This window comes from Lepidothrix coronata, unplaced genomic scaffold (genome assembly GCF_001604755.1).
Source record: "Lepidothrix coronata isolate B3197 unplaced genomic scaffold, Lepidothrix_coronata-1.0 Scaffold60, whole genome shotgun sequence".
Lineage (NCBI taxonomy): Eukaryota > Metazoa > Chordata > Aves > Passeriformes > Pipridae > Lepidothrix > Lepidothrix coronata.
In genome coordinates, this window is record NW_016690240.1 from 3,470,134 (window position 1) to 3,496,907 (window position 26,774).

At 39.6% G+C, this 26,774-nt stretch overlaps 1 protein-coding gene across 13 annotated transcripts in view; it reads right to left on the bottom strand.

Annotated features, from left to right (window-relative positions):
* Positions 1–26,774, bottom strand: part of MCF2L (MCF.2 cell line derived transforming sequence like) — a 162,017-nt gene that overhangs the window by 29,820 nt on the left and 105,423 nt on the right. For all 13 annotated transcript variants that reach the window (XM_017817370.1, XM_017817359.1, XM_017817363.1 and 10 more), the window contains one exon: positions 8,359–8,449. In XM_017817370.1, coding sequence (XP_017672859.1) covers positions 8,359–8,449 — 91 coding nt within the window. The remainder of the gene's footprint in view (positions 1–8,358; positions 8,450–26,774) is intronic.

Sequence of the window (26,774 nt, forward strand, 5' to 3'; positions counted from 1 at the left end):
CTCTTTAATAGAAGGTGCCAAGAGAAACCTGTTATTGTATTAACACCTAACAACATATTTCTAATTTGTGCATATGCTACCTTGCCAGTTGCCTACACAACTTATTGCCACAGAGAATGAATTTCTCAGGCAGTAGCTTAGAAGTAAGCTTTAATTTTGCAGACAAAAATAAAAATCAAGCATAACAGTTGTGTTTTTTTCATCATCTTCCCACTAGTAGTCAGATGGATCTTCCCCAGTTCTACAAGTGATAGAAGGAAAACACAGGAGAAGCAAAAAAATAGCATTAATTTACTAAAAATCAACCTCTGCTATGGCAGAGGCGTGCATATTTGGCATTTAGCCATTCTTGAAAACATGCAAGTGTTCTCCTCTATTCAGTATTTCTACTGTAGGGAGGCACTGAGACTCACTAAAGAAATTATCATTATAATGATTATGTATGCAATTTTCTTCATTATACTGTTAGAAATTATTTCACATTTCTAGCAAACTGAGTCACTGAAGGAAAAATAAAAAAAATTAAAAAGCCAACAAAAAAAGCCCCACTGACTGAAGGAGCTGTTATGCTATGCTGTTTCCATGTCTAGTGGAACTGTTAGTATCTGGAAGGTTGATGAGTGGTTTAAAACTAATTTTGAAATTTCCAAGGGTTCAAGGTACTTATCATTGCAAATGATAAACTTTTAAAGGGAAAAGGTTCAAAAGGTTCAAAACTTTTCTGGAAAATTTCACAGATTCATTGTGGTTCCCCAGATATTCAGTATAAAACAAAGGTTTCAATTCGATTAGGTAACCTTAAAGGCTCGAGCTTCTCAATCTGTCTGCATTTCAGTGAAGTCCAAATTTTCTAGAAAGCATATTAGCTCACTGCCAAAGAAGTCTGAGGGTTGGGAACAGAATCCAGGTAATTCTGAGTGCCCTCAGTAGCTCCTCATGCTTGAACTGTAAAGTTCATTAAAAAAGTACCCTGTTCAGAAAAACTAGTTACTAACTAGTGAAATTAGTAGGCTAACTAACCCACAGTTATCAGAAGAAAAACTTTTTATAGAAAATTACTCACTGTATTCAGAAGAAAAAGAAAAGATGATCCTTTTTTACCATTTTTTCTGAATTATCACACAAGGGACAACTACAAATTTATTTAAGAAAATTATTTCACTCATACTAAGAGATATTACAAGAACAGAAAAAAGATTTTTAAATTAAATCTCCTCAGTAATCTTTTTAGAATGATAGATGTATAGTTTATTTATTTCACACACTTGACAGACATGTTAATTTATTTTGGGCCTGTAACAGCAGCGTTCAGAGTCTGAGCGAGCTGTTACTTTTCACCTCTAACTTCCAAAATGTAAAGTTTATTCAATGGCAATGCCAAAATCTCAGAAGAAAAAGCTCCAATAAGTAATATCTTTTGGATAACACATTTTGGAAAAAAATAAGGTGCCGTCTTGTGAGATATCCACCCCACCACATGACTTCCTGACATACTATCTATGGCAGCAAATATTTGCAACCCCTTTAGTGTCACTCAGAGTGCTGGGAAATGCCCAGCCTGCTAGCCTCAAGTTGGGAAGATACATTAGAAACAATAACAGCATAAAATTATGAAACAAAAAGACTCCGAGCAGGAAAAGGAAATTTAAGGTACATGTATGAGTAATAAATTTCTTCATTCTAATTTTAAATTCTCACTTTTACACATTGTGACTGTAGCCTAGATTTTTACTTGAGAATTTCAGAGGAAATATGCTGAATGGGACCTGGGGCTGCTGGTGGACAACAAGCTGAGCAGGAGTCAGCAGTGTGCCACTGTGGCAGACACGGCAAATCGGATCCCAGGCTGCATCCGCAGGGCTGGGACTGGCAGAGACAGAGACGTGATCATCGCACTCTACTCAGCACTTGTCCAGCCACACCTGGAGTGTCCAGTTGTGGTACCCACAATTCAAGACAGACTGGAGAGAGTCCAAAGGAGAACTGTGAAGGTGATCCAAGGGCTGGAGAATCTCCCCAGTGAAAAAAGGCTGAAGGAATCAGGACTCTTCCCCCTGGAGATAGTCAGGGGGCACCTCATTGCAGTATTGCAGCTGCTACTTAAAGGGTAGCTACAAAGAGGACAGAGGCTCCCTCTTCACCAGAAGCCATGTGGAAAGGACAAGAGCCAATGGATACAAGTTGTACTGGGAAAGGCTTCATCTCCATATAAGAAATACATATTCTTTTTTACAGTGAAAACAATCATTCACTGGAACAAACTCCCCAGGGACGTGGTAGAATCCCTATCATTGGAGGTTTTCAAGATGCAACTGCACAGGGTTGCAACTAGATAATCTCACCAAGGCTCCCTTTCCCCATGAAAGGTTGGGCCACATGGTTTTTCAAGGTACCTCCCAACCCAAGCTATTATTCTGTTATTCTATAATATTTAGGCTATTACTGAAGCAAACAGTAGTACCCAAAAGCAATGTAATGGTAATTTTTTCTGAACTTTGTATTAGTTCTTATGAAATAGAGTTTGATTGCATGACAAAGAAAACAGAGAATACATATTACAGTTATTGTCGATCTCTGTGTGTCTACCCAAAATGATGATGTTGAACTCAATAGTCTTGTATCACTTGAATTCCCATTCGAGGCTTGTCAAAATTTCCCTCTCTCTCTGAAGAAGCTCAAATTCTAGATTACTCTAACTTTGCCTACAATAGTGTCTTGTCTTCACTAGTCTGCCTCCTATTTAGTTTGGTTTGGGTTTTCCTTCCTTCAAAAAACCCTCAGGTCTTAGAAAATTATACCTCCTCTGCTTTTTGTTGCTAGGAGTCAAATCTGCAAATTGATCTTTGTGAAACAAACAAAAAAAAGGGAGGATTACTACAGCAAATAATGTTGGACCTGTGCCAACAGCATTTGCAGTTTATCAAAGGTTCACAGAATCACAGAATATGCTGAATTGTAAGGGACCCACAAGGATCATCAAGTCCAACTCTTAGGCCTGCACAGGACCATCCCCAGGAGTCACACCATGTGCCTGAGAGCATAATTCAAACACTTCTTGAACTCTGTCAGGCTTGGTGCTGTGACCAATTCCCTGGGGAGCCTGTTCCAGTGCCCAACCACCCTCTAGGTGTATCTGCACTGTCCAAATACTGGTATTTTTACTAACACTTTTTTTTTTCTAAAGCCCTGGTGACTTGAAGAGACAATACTATGATGTAAGAGATACTCCTTAAATGCCTGTGAACTTCATTGACCAGTTGATGTCACCCTGAACACGAGAACAAAACAAAACAAAAAAACTGCTGTTCCAGTCCAGCAGCATATTTGTTTGAAGCCATTGTATGCTAAGCAGACAGAGCAAACAATGACTCCTCAATAACGCTGTGCCAAATGTTAAGCACCAAAGAATGGTCATGTATGTTTAGTAGTGCCATCAAATAAAGTGTCTTCAAGGACTGTTTCACTGAGGTCAATGAACTTCACTGTGACTTAAAGAAAGGCTTGTGTGCTTGAAAACTGGTTGGGTTTTTTTCCCCCTCAAAGTGTCTTTACTAGATTAACATCCACAGCTTTTTTGGGCAACCTGTTCCGATACCTCACTAATATCACAGTAAAGAATGTCTTCCTAACTTGTAACTTAAGTCTCTACTCATTCAGTTTAAAACCACTCCCTCTTGTTCTATCACTGTTTTCCTGTGTAAAAAAATCACTCCCCCTCTTTTTCATAAGCCTCCTTTAAGTACCAAAAGGTTGCAATGAGGTCTTCCCGGAGCCTTCTCTTCTGCAGCTTGAACAACCCCAGTTCTCTCAGCCTGTTCTAATACAAGAGGTGCTCCAGACCTCTGATCGTTTTCATGGCCTCCTCTGGACCAAAAGGTAGTTGCATATAATCCTATCACATTTCTTCACAGAATATTAATGACAGAGGCTGTTTGTACCACCACCCGTACTGACCCTGCAGTTAACCCAATTTTCAGAAATATCAGAACCATGTGAGCCACTAAAGAGCTAATGCTTGACTCAGTTGTAGCAGTTCTGTCTCAAAATACTTGGAACAACACTAATTTTCATTTTATGACCAGCTTCAATATACCCACATTACAAAACTCTGTGATGGTGTTTTTCCTTCTGCACTCACTAGCATGCCATAAGCCACAGTGCACTTCTTTCCAAAACACTTTTGTATATAAAGGAGCTAATAAATACTCTTTATTCCTGGCTACAATGAAGTCTCTTACACAGACTTCTTATCAGGAAAGAACTTTGAATTAAATCAACTCATAAAAGCAGCAGTTTGAAATCTAGTTTTAAAAGCACTGAACTGTTTTGCATTGGATCCGTGTTTAAAGCTTGTGACGTTATGATACTGTTTTCAGAGCTTAAGTGACTCACTTATCTCTTTTTATATATTAGGAAAACAATGTAATAAAAAGGAGAAATGGTTGACTATACAAGGATAACTGCAAAAGTACCTGCACCTGTAATAGGCTCAAAACATCCAAAGCAGTAAGACAAAACCATACTAATCTCAAGATAAATTTTTCATTTATCATTTACTGGACTCATTCATAACAATAGGCACAAAATTAATACAAATACTGTTCTAGCTTCGTCACACTGCCAAGTTCTTGTTTTGAATCCAAGCAAAATGAGAAACATGACCAGAGGCTGAAGGAAGTTTCCCACCTTGGATGTCAAACCAATGATAAGACTCCAGACGGCCCAAAAATGGGACTGCCTCACTCCTGCAAAGTTTAGGCTGGTATTACAAAAATCACAGAATCCATTAGGTTGGAAAAGACCTCCAAGATCAAGTCCAACCTAAACACTCTAGTCTCTCCATTGGCTTTTGGTCTCTTCCTACCAGGTGTAGTCTTGGCCCGTCTTCAAAGCAACTGTTGGGCTAAGCCTCTGTAACAGTGATTGCATTTTGATTCACAAACAGCTGAGAAAAGCAGTGCTCTGAACAATGCAGTTCAAAACAGAAGTTACGAAATCTGCATGCAATGCATCCTTAGTTAAAGGTGGCAAATCACAAAGCAAAGTTCTTCTGCAGGAGGTTGGACAAAACCCATTTCTTGACACATTTAGAAATGGCTGCAAAGTTTTGTAACTGGATAAAAATTCCTCACTACCACCCAAGTGACCTCCATACCAACTGCTTCCTTAAGAGCAGTTGCTCAGATATATGTTATTCCTTAAGCATCAAGTTTAAGGAAGTTTATTTTCTCTGGACTTCAATATGAGGCTGATGGATGGCTATGGCAAAACTTTTAATGATGTTGAGTGCAGTTTTTTGTTTGCCTAAAAGTATGAGTTCACACTTCAACCTTTCCCTCAGAATGGAGGAAGACGAGAGACAGGACAAGAGACAATGTAAGGATTAGGTTTCATTTTTTTAAGAAAATACACTGGAACTATGAAGAAAGCAGTGTGAAACCCTAGAACACAATGATTAGTACAGAGCCTTGCTCCTACAACTGCAGATTGAATAAATAATATCAGGACTTCACGTGAAACAACATGAAACTTGGCTTTTGGAATCTCTACCAGAACTCCACCTCTCAGCCTGACCACCCTAGCAGGCCAGATAAGCTGACTAGGCTAATAAGCTCACTTTATCTAAATCAAGGGGAAAATAGAAAAAAAAAATGTTGTTTGCAGTGTCTCTTAAGCCAGAGTTTGCAGTCTTGCACTGGTTATGGACAACCTCCTGGGCCACCTACCCATTGCAACTTCATCAAGTAGAGTATATCAGAAGCAAAGCCTCCATGCCTGGGCATGTTCTTGCCACAATCTCTGTCACATCCCAGGAAAAGAGGGGCCATCTTTCAGCCCAGTGCCTCTGGCTGTGCTTTCAGTCCCACTGTCACTGTATGTGCTTGAGCAGCAGTCATCCTGGGCAAGCAGTGCAGTCACTGACCTTCCACTATGACTGCAAAAATAGGTTTACCTCAGCTTCACAGTCTTGACTACAGCAACCTTTAAGTATCTTGATGAAATACAGATTCAGTTCATCACTGCTCAGTGCTTACAAATGTACTTCCTACAGCTGTCAGAGTACTACTGATTGGCAGATGCTCCATCCACAGCACTCTATGCTGGCATTTCTTGATTTGACAAATCAAGAGGGTCGACAAATCAAGAGGGTCAACTCCCTTGGGATGATAAGAGAAAAATCAGGAAAGATGGCAGAAAGGACACTGTAGAAACTACAGCAAATAACACAACAGCCAAAATTCTTTTCTCAAATAACATGAGACATTTATCCTAACACACAACAATAAGCTTTAGCAATCAAAAAAAAAAAAAAGAAGAGGCACTTTTTACAAGAGCAGGGAGGGATAGGACAAGAGGAATGGCTTCAAACTGAAAGGAGGTAGGTTTAGATGGGATATTAGGGGAAAAAAATATTTTTCCATCAATAGGACCTCATGACTTTGGCGCAAAATACATGTCTTGTATATTTGGCTGTGGTTTTGGTTTTTTTTAAGGAACATACAGCTGAAATGTATTAAATTTCATTTATTGCAAATCCTATAGTAAAGAAATGGTGAACAATTTTTACTATATCTTCTTTTGAAATAGGAAGATAAAATTTTCCAGTGTTCAGGGTTGATGTGACTGTTGCTGAAGCCCAACAGGAGGACTGCTACATACACCACTGGATGCAGTTCAAAGCCAACACTGTTGCTGTTCAAAAAGAGAAGCAAATATAAAATAATATCATGCCTCTAAGAGACTAGACTTCAGCTAGGAAGCATGATTTCTCTTTTAAATAAACCTCATTGAAGAATGAGGAAAGATGGAAAAAGCAAAATACTTCATCATCAACGGTACTGAAACCTGCAGTGTTCCCTGCACTTAACACCCTTCTCTGGGCAAATCCCTTAGGCACCAACACTATCACGACAATGACATATCCCTTATAACGGGGAATAGTTACTCAGGTTCTGCAAATAGTGCTTTTAAGTAAAATAACACACACTGGAGGAATGTCTTCATAAATGTTGTCATTAGGGCTATAAGCAATGTGTCTGTAGTTCTCCTTGACCCTTACAACCCCAATTATGCAAATAAAAAGACCATCATCTGTGCAATGCTTATCTGTCCTTGAAGAGGAACTACAGCACTGAATTTTAAAAGAGATTCAAAACCTCCTGAGATATAGTCCTTTTTCTTTAATCATCTCAAATTATGCTGCTCTCAGTTTTCACTACTGGAATCTACTCATTGCTGCAGCTCAAAATTTCAACGTGACCTGCAAAAGCAAATTTTGCTAATACTTAGTGTATTTGCAATATTGTAACATTCCTAACATACTTTTTGTGTAAAAATTTGTACATTTGATATAATTTGTGTATTATGATATAATATTTGGGGATATTATATCATTATTTAGTAATTTACAATATGTCATATAGTGGGAGTAATGTACTACCTTTAAAGAAATACCTTTTAACTTATAATACAGAAAAAAGTTCTTTGGCCATAATGAGGCTACACAAACACTTACTGTTTTGATTTGACTTTTATCTTACAGAGCCAACATTTTTCAGCAATTAAATATTAAAGAAAAGATGCTTACAGCTCTGTTTTTCAGCCTTTACTGGAAAGATTATTGACACTAACAATTCAAGCAAGGATAACAAGAAAAAAAACCAACCAGACAACCAAACAAATAAAAACTAAAAAAGTAAACCAAAAGTAGGATAAGCACATGATAAACATGAATCTGTCCTTTCCTAGTTCTGTTAAAAAAAAAAAAAGCCTCTAATAAGCTTATTTTTCAGATTTTTAAAGCATTAATTAAAAGGGAGACTGCAAGTTAACAGCATGTGCTGTTGATTGATCATAGAGGGCACATGAGATTTTTGTGCTTACAATTAACCCTTGTTTTAAACCAAATATTACAAGATTGGTTTTTACATATGAATTCCTTTCACAAGTGGTAAACTTAACCAGGACCCTCACCCTCATCTCTTCCTAAAAGGGAAGCTCACTTGAATAGTGAGAAGTGGACCCAAAGCTCTATGGGACAGAGGGGATGTCCATGCAAATATTAGTTCCCATCTGGGAGAGCTGCACACTGCACACATTCAAACGCATACACACACACGCTCTCCAAGTGCATACTTAGGAAGATGTACTGACTCACAGGGTGCATTAAAAGCACATTATAGACGCAGGATGCTTGGTCCAGTCAGCCAGGATACAAAAGAACTACTGGTTATTTTTTGTATCATTTATTAGCTGACATTTTGTTGAATAAAAAAAAAAAAAAACTTGCTGTTTTTCCACTTGCAAGAGGAAGGTTCAACACAGAAAAATCTTTCTAAGGAGTTAAACAGTACTCACGGCTATCCGCAGTATGGAAGCTTTCACGGAGGTCCATTTGTCCTGTCTGCGATCTATGACAAGAATAAATCCAATTCCAGCATCTCGTAAACTAAGTTTGAAGGAAGAAAGGAGAAAAAGGGAAAGTTTAGTTGAAAATACAAATGTAACTCCCGGTGCTCTCACTCAGAAATGCAGTTAAAAAATTGCTTTAAAAAAAAGCTTGACCTTTTTGTGCAGAATCTTCATTAAATAAAGATATGCTATACACCATTGCAAAGATGCTGCAGTTCCATATGTGCTTCACAGAGTTCCAAAATGTATTCAAATAAAGAATTCTTTCTCATGAAAGATAGTTTTTACATTTCTTCTACAGGGATTATTTCAGAGGAAAATAAACCTTTTCGATTCTCCACTGTTTTGGTGCTGATATAATCCCTTCTTCATGGTGTTTTCAGTATAATTTCAGGATCAAAACAAAGTTGTTTTTCTTTCGCATCTGCTTTTAACCTTCTGTTTGAATTGTCTTCCTCCTCACTGATATTTAAAATTCCTTATAAACACAGATCCTTCTATCATTCCATGATATTGCTCCATGCATCTGAAATTCTCATATGCTTCCAGGTTGCAAACTTCTTCCTAGGTACGTTTTTACATTCACTGAAACAAGAAAACCTTACGGCATTTAAAAACCCCAAGTCACAGATGAGAACAGTGAGATCAGATGTGCTTCTCTGGAATGGAAACATCTGTGGGAGAGATTCTGCTCAAATCGTTGTGTACGGGTGACCTTTCTTTTTTTGCCTGTGCTCAGCTGCATGTGCTACCGAGTCCTGATCAAGGGATATGCTCCTGTTTTGTAATTCCCCATCTAAGCCAATTGTGCAATGCCAGCAGCAGCCCTTGCCAGCCAATCGCAATCAAAATGGAAACAGCAGGCAAATACAAGGCAGACAGGCTCAGATTTATTGTTTTCTCATGTATTTGGTAATTTTTTAATGTATGTGCTATATTTTTAGTCCTGATAATAATTTATTACAAGGTCTGTTGTCTGCACGGAGTGACTTTTAGAAACATTGTGCACCTATTTGTTATGGTAATATGTTAAAAGGCAATATAAAAATCAGCACAACAGAATGTCAGGATTCCTTATTCAAGATTGCTGAATCATGGAAACACCAGCTTTGCTTTATAAGATTATGTCAGGAGCACAATGATAAGAGGATGTTTAAGAGGATGAAGAACACGGGTACCCAGATGTGTCATCCTAAGCTATTCCTCAAAATGACAAATTTAAACATGACTCACAGTCTATTTCCTCTCTTTTACAAAATGCAGTATCTCTCGAATTTAAAAACAAAATATTTAGGGGAAACATGAATAGTCATTAAAAATACACAGGAAGAAGCTAAGCAGTCCTTTAAACATTGCAGAATATTAGAAACAACCCTCACTGCCCACATTCAGCACACGTTACTTAACTCTTGCCTCTGGGTTAGGACAACACTGATAAACAACATCTGAGCACTTGTCTTTTAAGCCTGAACAACCCTTGCAGACAAACAGGGCTTTATATTAGCAATATGCTTCCCACTACAGTAAATTTCCATGATTTACTAAAGCTTCCCCTCTTATTTATCTTCATTTAAAGAGCAAAAGAAGGAGAGAGATCCAGATTGATTTTAGCATCTTCCTGTTCCCATTTAAAGTTCCCACCATTTTAACCTTTAGTGACTGAGCAAAATAAAATTAAAACAGCAATCGTTTTCCACAATAATCATGTAGCAAAACAAACTCCCTGGGTACACAGCCTTAATGGGGATGAATGGAGTTAAAAAGATGCTACAGCTGTTCCCATAGGAGTTCATGTGTATTTTGGAGTGTATTAAGACTCTTAAAGAGCTATTTTCTCTGCTAAGTAGAAGTTCTCAGGAGCCCTGAAATTTCTTCATACTTCCTCAGAGGAAGCATAATCTCAGAGTACCAAAATGCAACATCTGTATCATATTTTAGGAAACTACTGACGTTTCTGTGAAACATGAATAAAATTAAAGCCTCTGACAGAGCATCAATCAGATTTCTGTCCAGGAGCACAGGATCAACTCAGCTGGGATCCCAGGGACAATCTAGATGGCAGCTCCACACAGTTAATCACCTGCCTCAACATCTGGCAATAAGCAGAACTTAATATCATTATCCTAGAAAAATAAAAAGACAAGGCTTACTTAAGTGGAAGAATTGACAAAGGAAAGTGCATCTCTAAGATAGCCCAAAAGATGTCTTTAGCCAACCTTCTTTTTCCACTGGATCAAATATGTTGTGTGGTTGCATGAATCAGTATGGGACTCCTTTCCAGGCTCAAACATAAAAGACAGGATTCCCCACTGCTGCCTAGACGAGACCCAGTGGCAAAGTCTTGAGCATCTGACTTCAAACCGTTAACACTCCGTTAATATAGACCGCTAAAAAAAATTTAAATGCTCTGTTCCAAACAGATCAAGGTGGGAAAAATATTTGTCATCTTAGCAACAGTGTCTTGTTGCAAAGGCCTGGCTATGGAAACTAGGATCCAGTTCCAGCAAGTTGTAGGCAGGAAGCAACAAACCAAACTAAGACATTGTGTACAACAAAGTTGAGAACATTATCAAGACAACAAAGTCACGTATTCAAGAAAAGCAAATATTCAAAACAGGTCTGTTTGCCAATCCACCCTTGCTCTACTGACCTCTCTTTGCTGCCACACACATATCTGCATATGGAGTTATGTGACAGTTTGCAAAACCCTCTTGTTCTTTTAGGGCATAGGATGAATGGTGCTCTGGTAACAAGCACATATTCAGCTTTTGCTTTGGATCTTGATTTAACTGTGAGTGCCAGCTGTCCCTCTTCCCCTAAGCCAAATTTATTACATTTTATCCCAATACTGATTTCTCCCTTCCCCCGATGTGGCTGAGAGGAATGCATTCTGGTCTCTGCTCTGTGTCTCAGCAAGAGGAGAGAGGTCTTCATCTTTTTTGGCATGCGACTGTAAGCCTATGTAGGAAGGACTTGGAACTGGTTCATCCACTCATCACTGGTCATACTATTGCACCACAAAAGAGCAAGCATACAAGACATGGTGGCAGATCACCTTAGGAATGGTATTACCCACCCTGTCCACACAGCAGTTAGGTCTATACTTGGGCATGGCACAAGGTTTGTGTGGACCAGCTCTTAAAAAAAAAAAATTAATCTCAAAACATACTGATTCTACAGACAACTATATAGAGTTGTATATAGTGCAGAAAAAGACAAGCTGGAGCTCGAACAGGTTCAGCATATACAAGGAGACAGTCCAGTAGTAGAAGCATGCTCTGATGGGCACAGCCTGTCCTGCTCATCAAGCCTTGCTCCAGTTGCACTGTACCCATCAGCTTAGCCCACATCTTCTGATACCCCTGTATCACTCTCCAATAAACTTGTCACCACCAACCACATTTGTCTCTCCCATTCATCCCTTCAACCATTCTAATTCCTTGCTGCCTTGACCCAAGAACATTTAAAAAAGTAATTTTATTTTTTTTTAAATACTGTCAGGTCAAATGATCAAATCAGTTCTCACCCCACTCCTTCCTGAATATTGCAGTCCCTTCATCCTCCAATCCGAGTTTCCCGTACCCTGTGTCCCACCCAATCTTCCAGTATCTTCCCTTGGGTGAACAATTTGGTCAGCTGTGGTCCTGCCTATGGAGTCAGGCAGTTTGCCTGCACTGCCTGCTTGTCAACAGGCGATACTCACATTCCACCCAACAGCTTTACTGTTCTCAGCCCTGGTAGTCAGACCCGGCTTTGGAGCAACTCATCCTGCAACCACAGAGAAGCCCCTGTTCAGCCGCGGGATGAAGCAGGACATTTTTGACAACAGGCTTGGGTAGCTACTGAGCATCTGTGGCCTGGGAGTTAGGCAGATTTTTCTCAAGGTACTTCCTTGACACAAAGGCCATCATTCTTCTAAGTGTCAAGTCTGAGTCCTTGACCAAAGGAAGGAGACACTTGAGCTTCTCAAACAAGTTGTTTTAATGTTTGAAAAGCAGGGCAGATTTGTTACCCGGCATCTTAGGAACCACTCAGCTGTTCTGGTTGAACTTTACACCAAAAACTCAGGTGGGACCCCACAAATGGAAAGAAAATTTGCCAGAGTTGTAAATGACTGCAAATAAACCCTAACAGTGAGAAACAGCAGAAAACTTTAACAGAAGCACCTGTGTATTAAGGTTTCTTAACATTTCCCTTACAGCCTCTGTTGTCTTTAATGTATTAACTTGTATCCGGTGTACTTTCTGAAACATAATTTATATAAGCTTGTAATTCAAATTTAGTATTTCCTTCCTTTGTTTCCCTCCTAACATATGCAAAAAAACCCCCCAAAAAAACCCAACACCAAAACCGAAACACCAAAAAAACCAACATAAAACCCCCCACTAAAACTGAACGTCATGGGGTAAGCACTGTTCTTCTGTTTATTTAGCAGAACAAAGAACAGAACATTTTTAGACAGGCAGAGAAACCATTCTTGCTCTGCAGGAAATGTGTCCAGCAAACTCACAAAGGCCAGGTCAGAAAGGTAGAAAGTGGGGAGCAGGGCTCCAGAGGACAGGAGAAAATGCATCAGAGGGTAGATTTTCTGCTCAGTCCCCTCTGTCCTGGGAAGCCAATGTAAAACCATTTGGAGGAGATGACAGTGAGGTTGAAGTACTTGCCCAACAAGTACCAAGTTTTCCACCGTAGAGCAGGAACTGAATTTTCCACTTAGTGACTTCTCAGCTTTAGATTATGGGGACACCCCCCTCTTTGTCTTGTTTGCAAGACGTATGAGCTCATACACCTGGGGGAAAGGGTGGGAAAGCTTATAGTACATAGGACTGTGGAATGAAACTTCCCTCTGGGGTATGTGGAAGCAATTACATAAATACCATGTGAAAGTTCCTTGCATTTCTCCAAGGTATGGGTGGTGACAACTACTACACAAATAAGTGTGCTTCTACACTGCTGTATGAAAACTGTTTGCATACATTGATCTCTATACAAATGGAACAAAGCAACTGTTCGGGTTCATGACAGAGACTTCAAAATATCAAACCTTTGCACGTTTGAAATTCTGTACAGCACTTTAGGTTACATAATTCCTGTTTTCTAAAACTGAATTTCAGTCTTAAAGCTTTATTATTAAACAGTTGGCTTACATTACACTCAGGATTGTTCCCTACCTCAACTACCTCTGCCTGTACATACAAACGGACTAGAAGTTCTTGCTTTCAATGGCTGAACAGCTATTTTCATAGTAGGACTTCAGCAACATTCCATGAAGAATCACTGCACTGAGCAGAGCACCAAGGCAATGTCTGCGGCAGAACCCTGGTACCACCCATTTTTAAAGCTTTCTCACCCACTGCAGCTTGTCACTGACCATCAGTGTGCATCAGTGACATGCACACAGTGTTTCAAGAGATAGGTGGTCTTGGGCGGCTCACAAATCCTGATCTTTTTTGGCATGCAACTGTAAGCCTATGTAGGAAGGACTTGGAACTGGTTCATCCACTCCTCACTGGTCATACTATTGCACCACAAAAGGGCAAACATACAAGACATGGTGGCAGATCACCTTAGGAATGGTATTACCCACCCTGTCCACACAGCAGTGAGGTTTATGTTTGGGCATGCCACAAGGTTTGTGTGGACCAGCTCTTAAAAAAAAAAAAAAAATTAGTCTCAAAAGTAGAGTTGTATGTAGTATGGAAAAAGACAAGCTGGAGCTCGAACAGGTTCAGCATATACAAGGAGACAGTCCAGTAGCCTGAGCACAGAGGTACCAAACACTGAACATCAAGCACTCCCATCATGCCCCCAGTGATAAAAATGCTTCCAGCAGATATCATTCTTTGAATCCAGAAGTCATTCTATATTCAGTCATCAGCAAACAAGCTAGAGTAATCACAAACAGAATTCTCTGTTACTTTGCTTAGGAACAGGCCATCAGAAACCAGACACTTCTCAAGTGAGGTTGTTGTTTCCCATGAGAAACTTTGCATCCTATATTTTCAGACACTTCAACTGACCAAACCTGAGCTGCTTCAAAGATCACTTTTCCATCTCTCCTGTTGCTGCTAGGAATGATTTCCTGGGGAGTGGAGACAAGAAGTTTCTTAATCATCAGTGTTTCCCACATGAAAAAAATTATACCACTAATGCTCTGGCAATGAATGAAAGTAGAGAAGAGCAACCTCTTTAGTGGCCTTTGTAAGCTATAGAAGACAGTCAATATGGTGAAGAATGTGATATTAATGGTTTTAACAAATCGAGATAAAAAATCTCCAGTATAGCAACTATGAAAGAAAAAAATTCAGCTAAGCCCTGTGGTGACATTTCACGTTACCAGTTTCATGCTGGTTTCCCATCAAGGAAAAGGGCAGGAACAATTCACCTGGCATAGCCTTGCTGCACATCTGGCCTCCTTCTGTCCCTTACACAGGATAACCAAGACTATTCTAATTGATAATTAGCTAAGTCTTAGAGGATGCAGTTTTTTCTAGGGAAGAAGAATTTAATGGACTATGAACTTGACAAAGAAAAAAAAAAGGTAAAATTCAACTTTAACGTTAAATAAAACCTAGACACTAAACAGTAATAAGACCTAGAGCAGTTTCATTTTCTTACAATTCTTTGTTTCAGAACCGGCCAATTTATCTACTTCATTCCAAAACAAATCCACCAGCTGGGTATTTTAAAAGAGAAAAAATATCATATTTGGCATGTTCCCCTAATTTTAAGAGGTATTCTACTTAATAATATTAAAATGTTTTTGTACTCAGTCTTGAAATATTTTGATCTTATGGTAGCTTCTTTCTCATGATCCAAAGTAAAACTAAAATTAAAGACTTAACATTTTAAACCACAGTCTCTAAGGACAAGAAAGCAGACTCATGCTTTCCTGAGTAAATGATCAAAATAACATGATATATCACACTCCACTGATATCGCAGGCTTTTATAGCCCATAATACCAGCCTCACTGTAGAAGGTGCCTGATTAAATCAATTTAGAGATAGCAGGAACTGAAAAAGAACTATAAACCAGACATTTGAGCTTTAGGTTTCAACACAGTATCTAAGCTGAATACTGCTTTGTAATGCCACTGCTATTACAGATCTTACTTACATGTTTTCTAGAAACCTGCACTTAAATTAGTACTTGAAAGCATTTAACTGAAAAATAGCCTGGCAAATAAAATGTTATAATGCTTTCTAACACCAATGCTACAAATGATATTCCGAATCTGCAAGGTATCATATATGATATGTATGAAAATATATACAATCAAAATGATTACCCATCTAAGACAAGTTAGAAGTGTTCCAAAAGCTGGACAGTAATACCTTTCCACTAAATACGCTTGCTCTAAATTAGCAAACTTTAAAATTATATTTACTATTTTTATGACAGAAAATCTGAAGTTTTCATTGTTATTGAGATATCAGTGGCAAAAAAACCATCTGCAAAAAAACCAAATAGAAAGAAATCATATTTCCAAAGATGGCTGTTATATAATTGTATATTGCTGTCATGGCATTTAACTGGTCAGACAGAAAATAGCAGTTTGGTGCCAAGTTCTGCCACAGATGTATAACTAACTGAGGTCAAAGAACATTGAACAAATCTGAGTACAGAGTTGTTCCTAACAAGGGTAGCATTTATTAACATCCAGATAAAGCTCTTTGGCTACCTAGCAGACCTCCTGAGCCCCCAGAGCAAACTGGCATGACATTTTGGCTCCCACTCCAACAGCGGACCCGTCATATTGTGATGACATTCATTTGTGATACAGTTCAGATTCCTACAAGAATTACTTTTGGTTGAAGTGCGTAACTGGTCTATCAGGTATCAGTTCTTATTCCAGCAACGTTTATGAGAAAAAACAGAAATTATGAGCGCACTCTATTTCTGCCACATGGCACTGCACATGAGGCAAAAATGCGAACGCAACGATCAAAAACTTCTGCATCGTTTCAGATACAATTAATGTAATTTTGGCTTTAGTTTTTGTAACCTATATCTCTTCAGCTGAAAACACTGAATAAGTCAGCTAATGCAGGAAGCACAGCTGGAAGGACATGTCCATCACTTCTGATCTCATTGAAAAACCATCCAGAGCAGACCTAAGGAACAGGCTCACCTAAAGCTTCCTGAGGTGCTGAATTTAAGGCTGGTGCTTGGTGGTGTGGAAGTCACTGCACTGCACCTATCTCTCCATATCAAAATCTCTGGAGTCAGGAACAAAACTTGCTATCTACTCCTTACTACATTTAACTAGTGAGCACCTGTACTATGTTTCAAGACAAAAGAAGGCTATTGTTGCACAAGAATTCATTTTATTTGATTATTGGGCCCTCTCACAATCGGTTCAATGAACTTTAACTGTGGAAGGAAAAACCTACCCAGCTCAAACTAAGACTGACCATTGGTCATGAAGAAATATAGGAACAATTTAATATAACAGTCAGAAATGCTGTTATACAAGTGCAGCCTCTAGTGGTCTGTATAAAATCACTGAATGCCAAGTAAAATTATTACTTATCAAGCTCCTAGCAGTAACAGCTGCATTTCACCCAACACAGCTGATACTGAGACACTCCACAGCAGGAGCACAACCTGTAAGCAAGGAGGCAGCATTTCTCATTGATGCTTATGCTTCAAAACTGATTTTGAAAGTAAAAACTGCTACCCCTGCAAAAAAAAAAAAACAAACCAACAACCCCAAACAACTAAATCACTATGAATAAAACAACATGCACACTATTCTACAATCTAATTCATTCCACACTGAACTTCTATGAATAGATGTATTTTTAAATGCACATTCAAAAAACCCACAGCATTTAGACCCTCTTTGCTTTGGTTTTGACAGTTACTGCCTTCGCTTCAGAGAAACACATGAAGTGGCACAGAAAATTAAGAAAATCTGAGTCTTTGTGTTGGAGCTGAAGCTGTAAAAGTTTCATCATTAGGCAAGGTTCAGATAAGAAGTCTGATGCGTTTCCCTGCCTCCACTATGCACCTTTTTTTCTTATTTCTCCACATTCCATCTAATTCCCCCTAAATCTTACTCAGTGTACCACTGATAAAAACTTCCTCTTTCCTATCCTATTATGCTTATTTTTGGTCTCAGTTATTACTTCATGCCCCAGGTATATCTGAAAACACTCAATACTGTATTGCAATTTTCTCAGGCTTGGGGGACCATCAGATAGACAAAACTGTATTTTAGAATCTCTCGGCAAGCAGGCAAAGGAGAATTTAGATCAGTGATGGGTTGTGAGGTGGCATAAATAAAAATGCGATAGGCAAGTGTTGTTAATTTGGTCATGAGGCAGAAGAAATGAGCAGAATCATACAGCCTGGCAGAGCAACACCATGGAAATGCCCTTTGCAACTTTATAAGCATAGGCAAGATAATTACACATGATGCTGTGCCAGTGACAGGAGATCTTAAAAACCAGATAAACGGGACAAAAAATAATAAGGAGAAAGCAACTTCAAAGAGCTTTGTCTAATGGGCTACTAATAATTCAAAACTTTGGAATTTTCATCCAAACTTCACAACAACTGTAGCCCAGAAAGCCACAAGTGGTTCTGTGTATCCCTATGCCTGATCTGAAAATTCCTCAGTCACCAGAGGACTGTGACAAGAGCTCACTGCATCTGCCTCCCAATCAAGAACCCACAAGGAAGATGGGCTATTATTGCAGAGGTACCGTTGATGAGGCAAGTGCAAACTCACAGACAAACAAGAGAGCTGTTCTCCAGCCTTGGTCCCAAAGGCAACCTGAGGTCTTTATCCTGCACAGTAGTAGGTCCCCTGGAATTATGAGATACAAATCCAAACGTGATTACTTGAGGTACTTCTGTCTCAAGTGCTGCTTGTGTTCCTCAGCCAAACAGACAGCACAGGTATTTACACCAATTATAGCACACACAGTCACATTTCTCTTTTATCTCCCCGCTCAGTGGCAGAGATATCCTCCTTGATCGGTCCCTATAGTTCCTCTTTATCTCCTGTGCTACTTCAGGTCCTCAAATCAGTCTCTCTTCCACTTTCAAGCCAATTCCTCCTTAAAATAAACACAAATGACTAGAATACAGTAATACTGGCTACATTCCATCATATATGCTGACCTTCTTTCTGCTCCAAAAAGCTTATGCTGTTGAGGGGGGTGGGGGGAAGCTGAGGGAATGTAGCCAGTGTTAAAAATAAGAACTAAAGTGTCCAGGCATTATCATCTGCCTGGGCCTGGACATCTGCTTATACCACATGCACTGATTTCCTTTCCATGGGACTCATTATCTTTTTTATGGTAACTTCATAGAATGGCTTGGGTTGGAAGAGAGCTTATAGATCATCTAGTTCTAGCTGTCCAGAACTTCACAAGCCTTATCCCACCAAGGAACTAAAATCAGAGCGACCTTAATGCATTTTTGCAGGTAAAAGAAATATAATTTAAAAAGTTGTTGCTAAGTGTGTGAAATTAAGTAAAATAAGGGGTTTTAAGGAAGAGTTCTAATTTTCTAAATGGAAAACACAGTGTAATTTCTTCAGGCCACACAGAGCTGCTTTTGGAAGGACTGACTGAAGAAAGACAACTTTGAGGACTCATTTATACTTAACTACAGATGGCTGAAGTAGGTCATGTTATCCTGCAGGGGCAATTAAGGATAAATAGGTCAATAAAGGCAAAAGGGCTCCATGTTGGTTTAAACTTTAGTAAACTGAGCAACAGAAAGCCTATGCAATCCTCATTTTAGAACTATTAAGTCCAACTCCACAAAAGCCTCTTTACACCTATTCAGAACTATGATATCGGAATATATTTCCAGGACACTGTGACAATCATTAATGCCACTGCACAAAGTATTGGCACAACCTTACTGGGAATGCTGCATGTTTTGTTTTAGAACGGTGCCTTTACACTTAAATAGGGAGTTAAACTCTCTGAATTTAATCCTGGAGTAACAAAAACTGTGTGAGGGTTCAATATTTTAGTAATTAACTTTCATAATTTTACAGTGCTTAATTTACTTTGCCTTATTACAGACTAAATTTACCACTGGACAGTGTGTGTCATACATACTATTCAAATGATCTAAACCCTGAAAGTATAAATGGGATTTAAAGATTATAGAGACATTGCCTGTACAGGGCTGACCTTTAAACCAAATTTAAGGCATTCATAAGGTGGACACCAAAAGCAGTGTAATTTGTTCCAAACCCAGTAACAATTCAAACTCTAAGTAACATTTTGGGCTTTAACCTAATCTTGCCAAAGTATGTATCTGACACAAAAGCTTTGGACTACCACCTAAATTTAAGACAAAATGGTCTTACTTCAAACCTAAGACTTTACATTTCCTGTCTGCTTACAGCAACATATGGCATTTACAACTGTTTGGCAGCTGTGCTGAGAAAGGAAGGGTACACACAGCATGACAGATTTTGCTGGAAATCCTGGGATGTTCTCACTGACAAATTTGAGGGGCTGCCAAGGTAACAGCAGGGTACAGGTTCCATATCTTCAGCCTGGATTGTAATCCAACAAAGAGGAGAGCATGGAAATTAAGCACAGCTGACAGAAATAAACTCTGAAGCTGCAAAGCTGTTGCTCAGCATATCAGTATGAACTGTCAGGGCATTCGTTTTTTGGCACTTCTTACCCATTACGTGGTGATGTTCATCCCTGGCACTCTATAAAACAGAAGTGGTTAACTCTTAGCTAGTGGTGGACTGCCCATTTAGTTTGCAGATAAATGAAGAAACACATGAAGTTACCCTCTCACACTGGCTCTTCATAAGGTCTGCTGGACCCTGACAGACTTACTAGCTCAAAACACAGCATTACCCCAACACTGCTGCCTCTGCTTTCAGAGCCCAGTGGTGGATCTGTGCTGAGGAGACTGGCCATGCCCAAGCTGTGTGAGCCCTGTGCTCTCCAGTGCCCTTTGCACTGAGGTTTGTTAGCTCCAGCAACATCCATGCCATTTGTAGCATGTTCTCCTGGTGCCTACCTAAATCCACCCTGTCATGCTTTACTGTGCCCACACTAGTGAAGTCTTCTCATATCTGAACCCACTGGAAGGCTTAGCACAGACACTTCCCTTTCAGTTTTCCAGTGTTGTCCCAAACTATGGGGAGCTCTTATAGTAAACAAGGAAGGGTCTACCAGAAGCATAGCAAACCCTAACACTGAGCTTTCAAACTGTTAGACATCAACACTTTCAGAGGTCATCTCGTTCTGTTCCATTACTTGGACAGGATGGCTCCCTAGTTCCCCCACACCGGACAGCACCACAAACAACAGGATTTCTTAGAAGGCCACATAGTGTTCAAGCATTTGTAAACCATTGGGAATCTCAAAGAAGGGGACGCTCTTCCAGGCAGGAAACTGACAGGGACAGCTTTCAAAACAGGAAACTGCCGAGCACACCAAGATAACCTGAGTTATGCTCAAGATCATGCATTCGGACAGAAAGGCACTACAAAGACAGGCTGTACAAGGCTCTGGCTGAATGCAAGTAAAAAAAGCCCGTGTATTGTATTTAATCGGCAGTGTGGGACTCAAACAGGCCATCAAAAACTGTTCTGAATTTTCTAATCTACACTATTTGCTACTTTTCTTGAAAGGAACTTTGTGTTTAAGATTCAGTTTTACACTTCTAAAATAGTAGCTTTCCAATCACTTGTGACCATAAGAATTTTAGCTTGCTCTCTTTGTTCAAAGATGAACCTATATGAGCAGCAAAGCATTAAAACTATATTCTTTTGTTCTCATAAACAGCACATTGTTTTCAATTTGCAGTAGAAACTGGTAATTAACCAGAAGCAAAACCATATGTTGAAAAATCCTGTCTGTTTTTGGTTTGTTTTTTGTTTTGTTTTGGTTTTTTTTCCCCTACTGCAATTATCTATTAATTTCTTTTGGACCTAGTTCTCATTCTACAACACACATATGGTAAATTCATATACAAACAATATGTAAACACTTAAGTAAATAAAATACATTTCAAATAACAGTTCTGATGGAGAGAAGTATGAATAACACTTGCTTTCGGGGTATACTGCAAATCTTAAAAGTTTATTTAATATATTTAATAGGATCAACAGAAAGAGGAAAAAATACTTTCAAAACAAAGGAACAAAGAAGAGAACACTGAATGCCCTGAAATGCAATCTTAAGGGTACAGTTGGCAGCTATTTCAGGAGCCTTTTGCAAATCTGAATGTAATATTCTTCCTTTAGCCTTGGTAAATTTTGAATGTAAAAGGTACATTCCACATGTGCCTCTCCCACTATGCAGTAAGAATGATGGGCACTGCGTATGGGGGCTGTTGGGTTTTTACTTAGCTAAGAGATGAAACAGCCTTGTTCTCTTTTTCCTACTGAGCTCAGTGGTCATCCCCAAAAGATTCACAGAGTGAAGTAACAGGAGTAATTCTTCTCTGCAGAAGGAGAATCAGACCAGCTACATGGACATTTTATAATATCCTCAAAACATGCCAAATAGATGCAAGATTTGGCTCACTGTCCTCTACTGAAATAGAGTTGAATTCAAAGATCTCACATCTTATAGTCACTGAAGAAAGTAATATGTGTAAAGAAGTAACTCCATTGATAAGAACTATTAATTCCTGTGGATCAATACTTACACGTAAATGATTTATACCAATTCAGCATTTTAGTTAAAGCACTCTTCCTAGAAAGTATTGCCTTACATACTGCCATGGTTCTCCTTGTTTTGTCCTGGGTAGCATATATATTTTTCTAAGAGAATTCTCACCTTTTTAATAAAACTTTGCCTTATACTTCAAGTATAATGAAAAAATATTATCTGTTAAAAGGAAAAACCTGCTTCAGAAGTATTACACGTATATCTTTACAACATCTATTTCACTACCAAAACAGCAGTTATAAAAGGATTAGCTGTAATCTTCCACTCTCCATTGTACTCATCTTTAATCCATCATTTCTTCCTGACAAAGCAGTGGTTTTTCAGTACACCCTATGTCAATAAACTGTACTGAATATTTTGAGATTATTAAAAACCATATGTTAGACATCACATTTTATCCAGCCATCTATAGAACAGGAACTTACCTTGCAACATTAACAACACCCACCTGAAGAATATGGTTCAGCTCTCTGCTTAATGATATGCAGCTGCACCAGGGTTAACTGAGTATCTTTAAATTGAGATGAGGTATTCCCTTTCCACTGTATCCTTTCTTACAATCCTCATGTATCAGGCATTTACACATCTGAGCACAAACTAATAGCTCTCGTGTTTGGACTTTTCTACTCCATGGTCATCTAAGTTAGTAACATGCAACTTTCAGTAGTTCTATTCCTAAATGCGAGGTGCCCCGCGAGATATTTAACTGTTCATGATTAAATTTCACTACGAAAAAGATGAGAGAAAGTTCACACAGAAAAAGCTTGTGGAACTCAGTATTTAGATAATATAGAACAAGTATGCAGTGAGAGGTGACAAGGTCATGTTTATCTATAAAATTAGAAGGAATAATAAAGGTAGGTTTAAGAGGTTTCAGTTTTTCCTTTTTCAAAGTTGTAAGCTAGTCTTCTTTCACTTGGAAAAATCTTGAAAACCTGATGCTAAAACCCACTGCTAAGATTTATTATACCAGTAAATATTTTATTGGGTGAACTCTATTGAAGAGCACAGAAGGGTCCTTTCTTATGATGCTCTTAGTAGCTCCTCACTGTCATCCCCACAAAATATTATTTCCCTTAACATGTGACTGCAGGCAGTCACACAATGAGGTTTGAGTTACTGCTGCCAACCCCTTACTGTGATCTTGTATGGGGCCAAATAGCACAAGTAGTTTTCTGAGGAACTGTTGTGGCACCAGACATGTCTCTGCTCTACAGGGCTTTTCACAGAAAAGTCCATTTCTCCTCAGTCAGTCAGAACAGCCCAAAGACAGAGTTCAGTATCTGATAAACTAAATAACAATAGCCTGGGAAAGCAGTCCATGCATAAAAGCTGTGGGCTCCATTTCTATCCTTTCTGTAATTCTGTACTCCTTACACCTCTTTAATCAGCTTACAAACTAAGAAAAATTATTAACTAACTGCCTCCACTTCCCTCAAAAGCAGCTTCCAAATCATCCAAAACAGCATTTGAACACTCAGATAACAGGAAAAATCCTATCTTACAACACCTTTAATAGCACTAGAAATATCTCAATTAAAGAAAAATTACATTAATGCCCTTCTTAGGCTTATACCCAGCCAGTAACTTATCATTCACAAAATATACTTCATAAGGGGATGCATGCTGGCATCCAGCTAGTGTCATTTCTGTATCATAGAATCATAGAATCAGCTGGGTTGGAAGGGACCTCCAAGATCATCAAGTCCAACCCTTGATCCACTAATGCTGCCGTTACTAGACCATGGCACTAAGTGCCACATCCAGTCTCTTTTTAAAAATCTCCAGGGACGGAGAATCCACTACTTCCCTGGGCAGCCCATTCCAATGTCTGACCACCCTCCCTGTAAAGAAATTCTTTCTAATATCTAACCTAAACCTCCCCTGGCACAACTTGAGACCATGCCCTCTTGTCTTGCTGATAGTTGCCTGGGAAAAGAGACCAACCCCACCTGGCTACAACCTCCTTTCAGGGAGTTGTAGAGAGTGATGAGGTCTCCCCTGAGCCTCCTCTTCTCCAGGCTGAACAGCCCCAGCTCCCTCAGCCTCTCCTCATAGGACTTGTGCTTGTAGTTTTTTATTCCTATAAGCCTGCACAAGGGCTTACAAACACAATTTTAAACAGTAAGCTTCTCACACTGCTAGCAAAGACATGATGGATATTGTAAGGCCTTTGAGATTACAGCAATTCTTAGACACGAAAAGGCCACAGGTTTATCACTACCTTAACAGTAGCATTATTTTTACAAGGTTTGAAACTGAAATGTTATCACCTTAAACCTAAAGAATTGTTATATTCACAATAGTTAATACCTTCACATCTAGCCAGCTAGGCTATCTCCCTTGTTTACACAGAACAGTCATCTCTTTCTAAATAATTATCATTTCATCATCATCATCATCCTACAAGAACAGCCAGACTTAAGGAATGACCTTTTCTGGCTCAATACCTATAGAATAATTTTTGTCAGGTAGAGGCAACTAACAAGAAAAACCTCCAGAAAATCTGCTCTCAGACTTTTAATTAGTAAAAATGTGCTCCTGTCAAACTGGTGTGCTGGGATGCTCTCAGTGCTCCTCCCCTGCATCAGATGCTGTTTGTTCTGATCAGAATTTCTCACATGAACCCCACTCTGTGCAGAAGCTCAATGGGTGACCATAAAGTGCACCACCAAGGACTTTCAAAAGGATAATCAGATGTGAATTTGGTATATAATTATTGGCAATAACAGTATCCATGATACCATGAAGGGATGCTTGGCACCATGCAGTTTAACCAACAGAAGGACAAACAAAGAAAATGCAAAAGTTGGCTGTTGGCTTCACAGTTCCATTCCTTGCTAAAATAGGATTAACAACTACATCCAGGAGGGCACTGCACAGTGCTGTGCTGTGTATAACCAGGATTCCCTCACAGCAAGCAGGTCCTACAAAATAATTAACAGGAAAGCCCTTTACAAGAACACTACTATTTCTCTTCATGCACGTACAGAAAACAAAAGCATACACGTACATTAAGGACATCTGCCATGACTAGTTAAATGTGAATTCAGCATGGTCCATTCTGAGCTGCTCTGAATGCTATCAGCAAAAAGAATGCAAAATACAGCCCCCACTGCCATCTCCACACAGCCCTCTGGTTGGTGGGAATGGTGGCTGTTGGGCCCAAACAGCTTTCCCTCCCCAAGCTGAGCAAGCCCTGCTCCTGTAGTCTCTCCCTGCACAGCAGCTCCAGCTCCCAACCACTGTGGGGACCCCACTGGACTCACTTCTTTTTGTGAACCCCCACTCCATGGTAACTCAGAGCTGAGCCCAGTGTTGCAGGTGGGGCCTGGAGAGAGCCAGCTAGTAAATCCTTTGCTGTCACACACTCCTTGTCATGCTCCTGCTGGTGCAGCCCTGGGGCTACCAGCCTTCCCTGCTGGCTCATGGTTAGCCTACTGCTCACCAGGACCTCCAAGTACCTTTCAGAAGAGCAGCCTCACAGCCAGTTTAGTTCCCAGCTTGCACTCTTGCAGGTGGTCAGTTCATCCCAACTGCCAACTCGGCATTTGTTGTTGCAGAATTTCATGAGGTTCCTGTCATTCCATACCTCCCACCTGTCTAGGCTCCTGTGAATGGCAATCCTTCCTCAAGTGTACTGGCTGGTCCACCAGTTTCTCGCATACACACTTGATGAGGATGCACTCCATCTCCTCCTTCAGATCCTTGCCAAGAACATCAGGCAGCATGAATATGTATGGTTCCCTGAGGAACTCTGTCTCCAGATAAAACATGAGCCATTAACTACCTCTCTTTGAGCTGAATGATCCAAGCACTTTCTTACCCCACCCAGCAACCCACCTGCAAAAACACAGTAACTCAAAGTGGACAGAAGGGTGCTGGGGGAGACTAAGTTGAAGGTCTAGCTTAAGGAGAGGCACAAGACATGCACAGCTTCACCTCATTGATGCATCCAGCAACTTCATCACAGAAATAGGCTGGTCAGGAACAATTACTGTTGTTTAATTCATGCTGGCTACTCCCCATAACCTTCTTCTTTTATGTGCCCAAAAGTGTGTTTTAAGAGGACTCACTCCATAATTTTCTCACAGATCAAAGTGAAGTTGATAAGCCTATAGTGCTCCAGATCATTATTCTTGCCCTTCCTGAACATGAATGCAATATTTACCTTTCTTTGGTCATTATGGTTTATCTCTGATCTTAGAAACCTTTCAAAGATGATAGAGAGCACCATTTCTATGACAGTGGTCAGCCTCCTCATCCCTCTCAATGTAAGTCATCTTATCCCAAAGAGTAGATTTGGGTCAAGATTTCTCAAGAGATCCTTGATTTGATCCTCACTGATTTCTTGTCATTCTCCTCCTTGAACCCTCACTCTGAGCACATAGGCTGGGGTGACATTGTCAGAGAAGACTGAAGTGAAGAATTCAACTGTCTCAGCCTTCTTTGTGTTGGATGCTACTAATATACCCAGTCCATTCAGCACAGGTCCACATTTTCCTTGCTTATTGCTGTACTGCTAAAGCAACAGAAGTTTTTTTTTGGGTGGTCCTTGATGTCCCCTTTTTCTTGTCCCTCAGGTCCAGATGTGCTTTGACTTTTCTGACACCATCCCTATGTGTTTGGACAATGTATCTATATTCCTCCTTTGTATCCTGTCCCTGCTTTCACCTCCTGTATG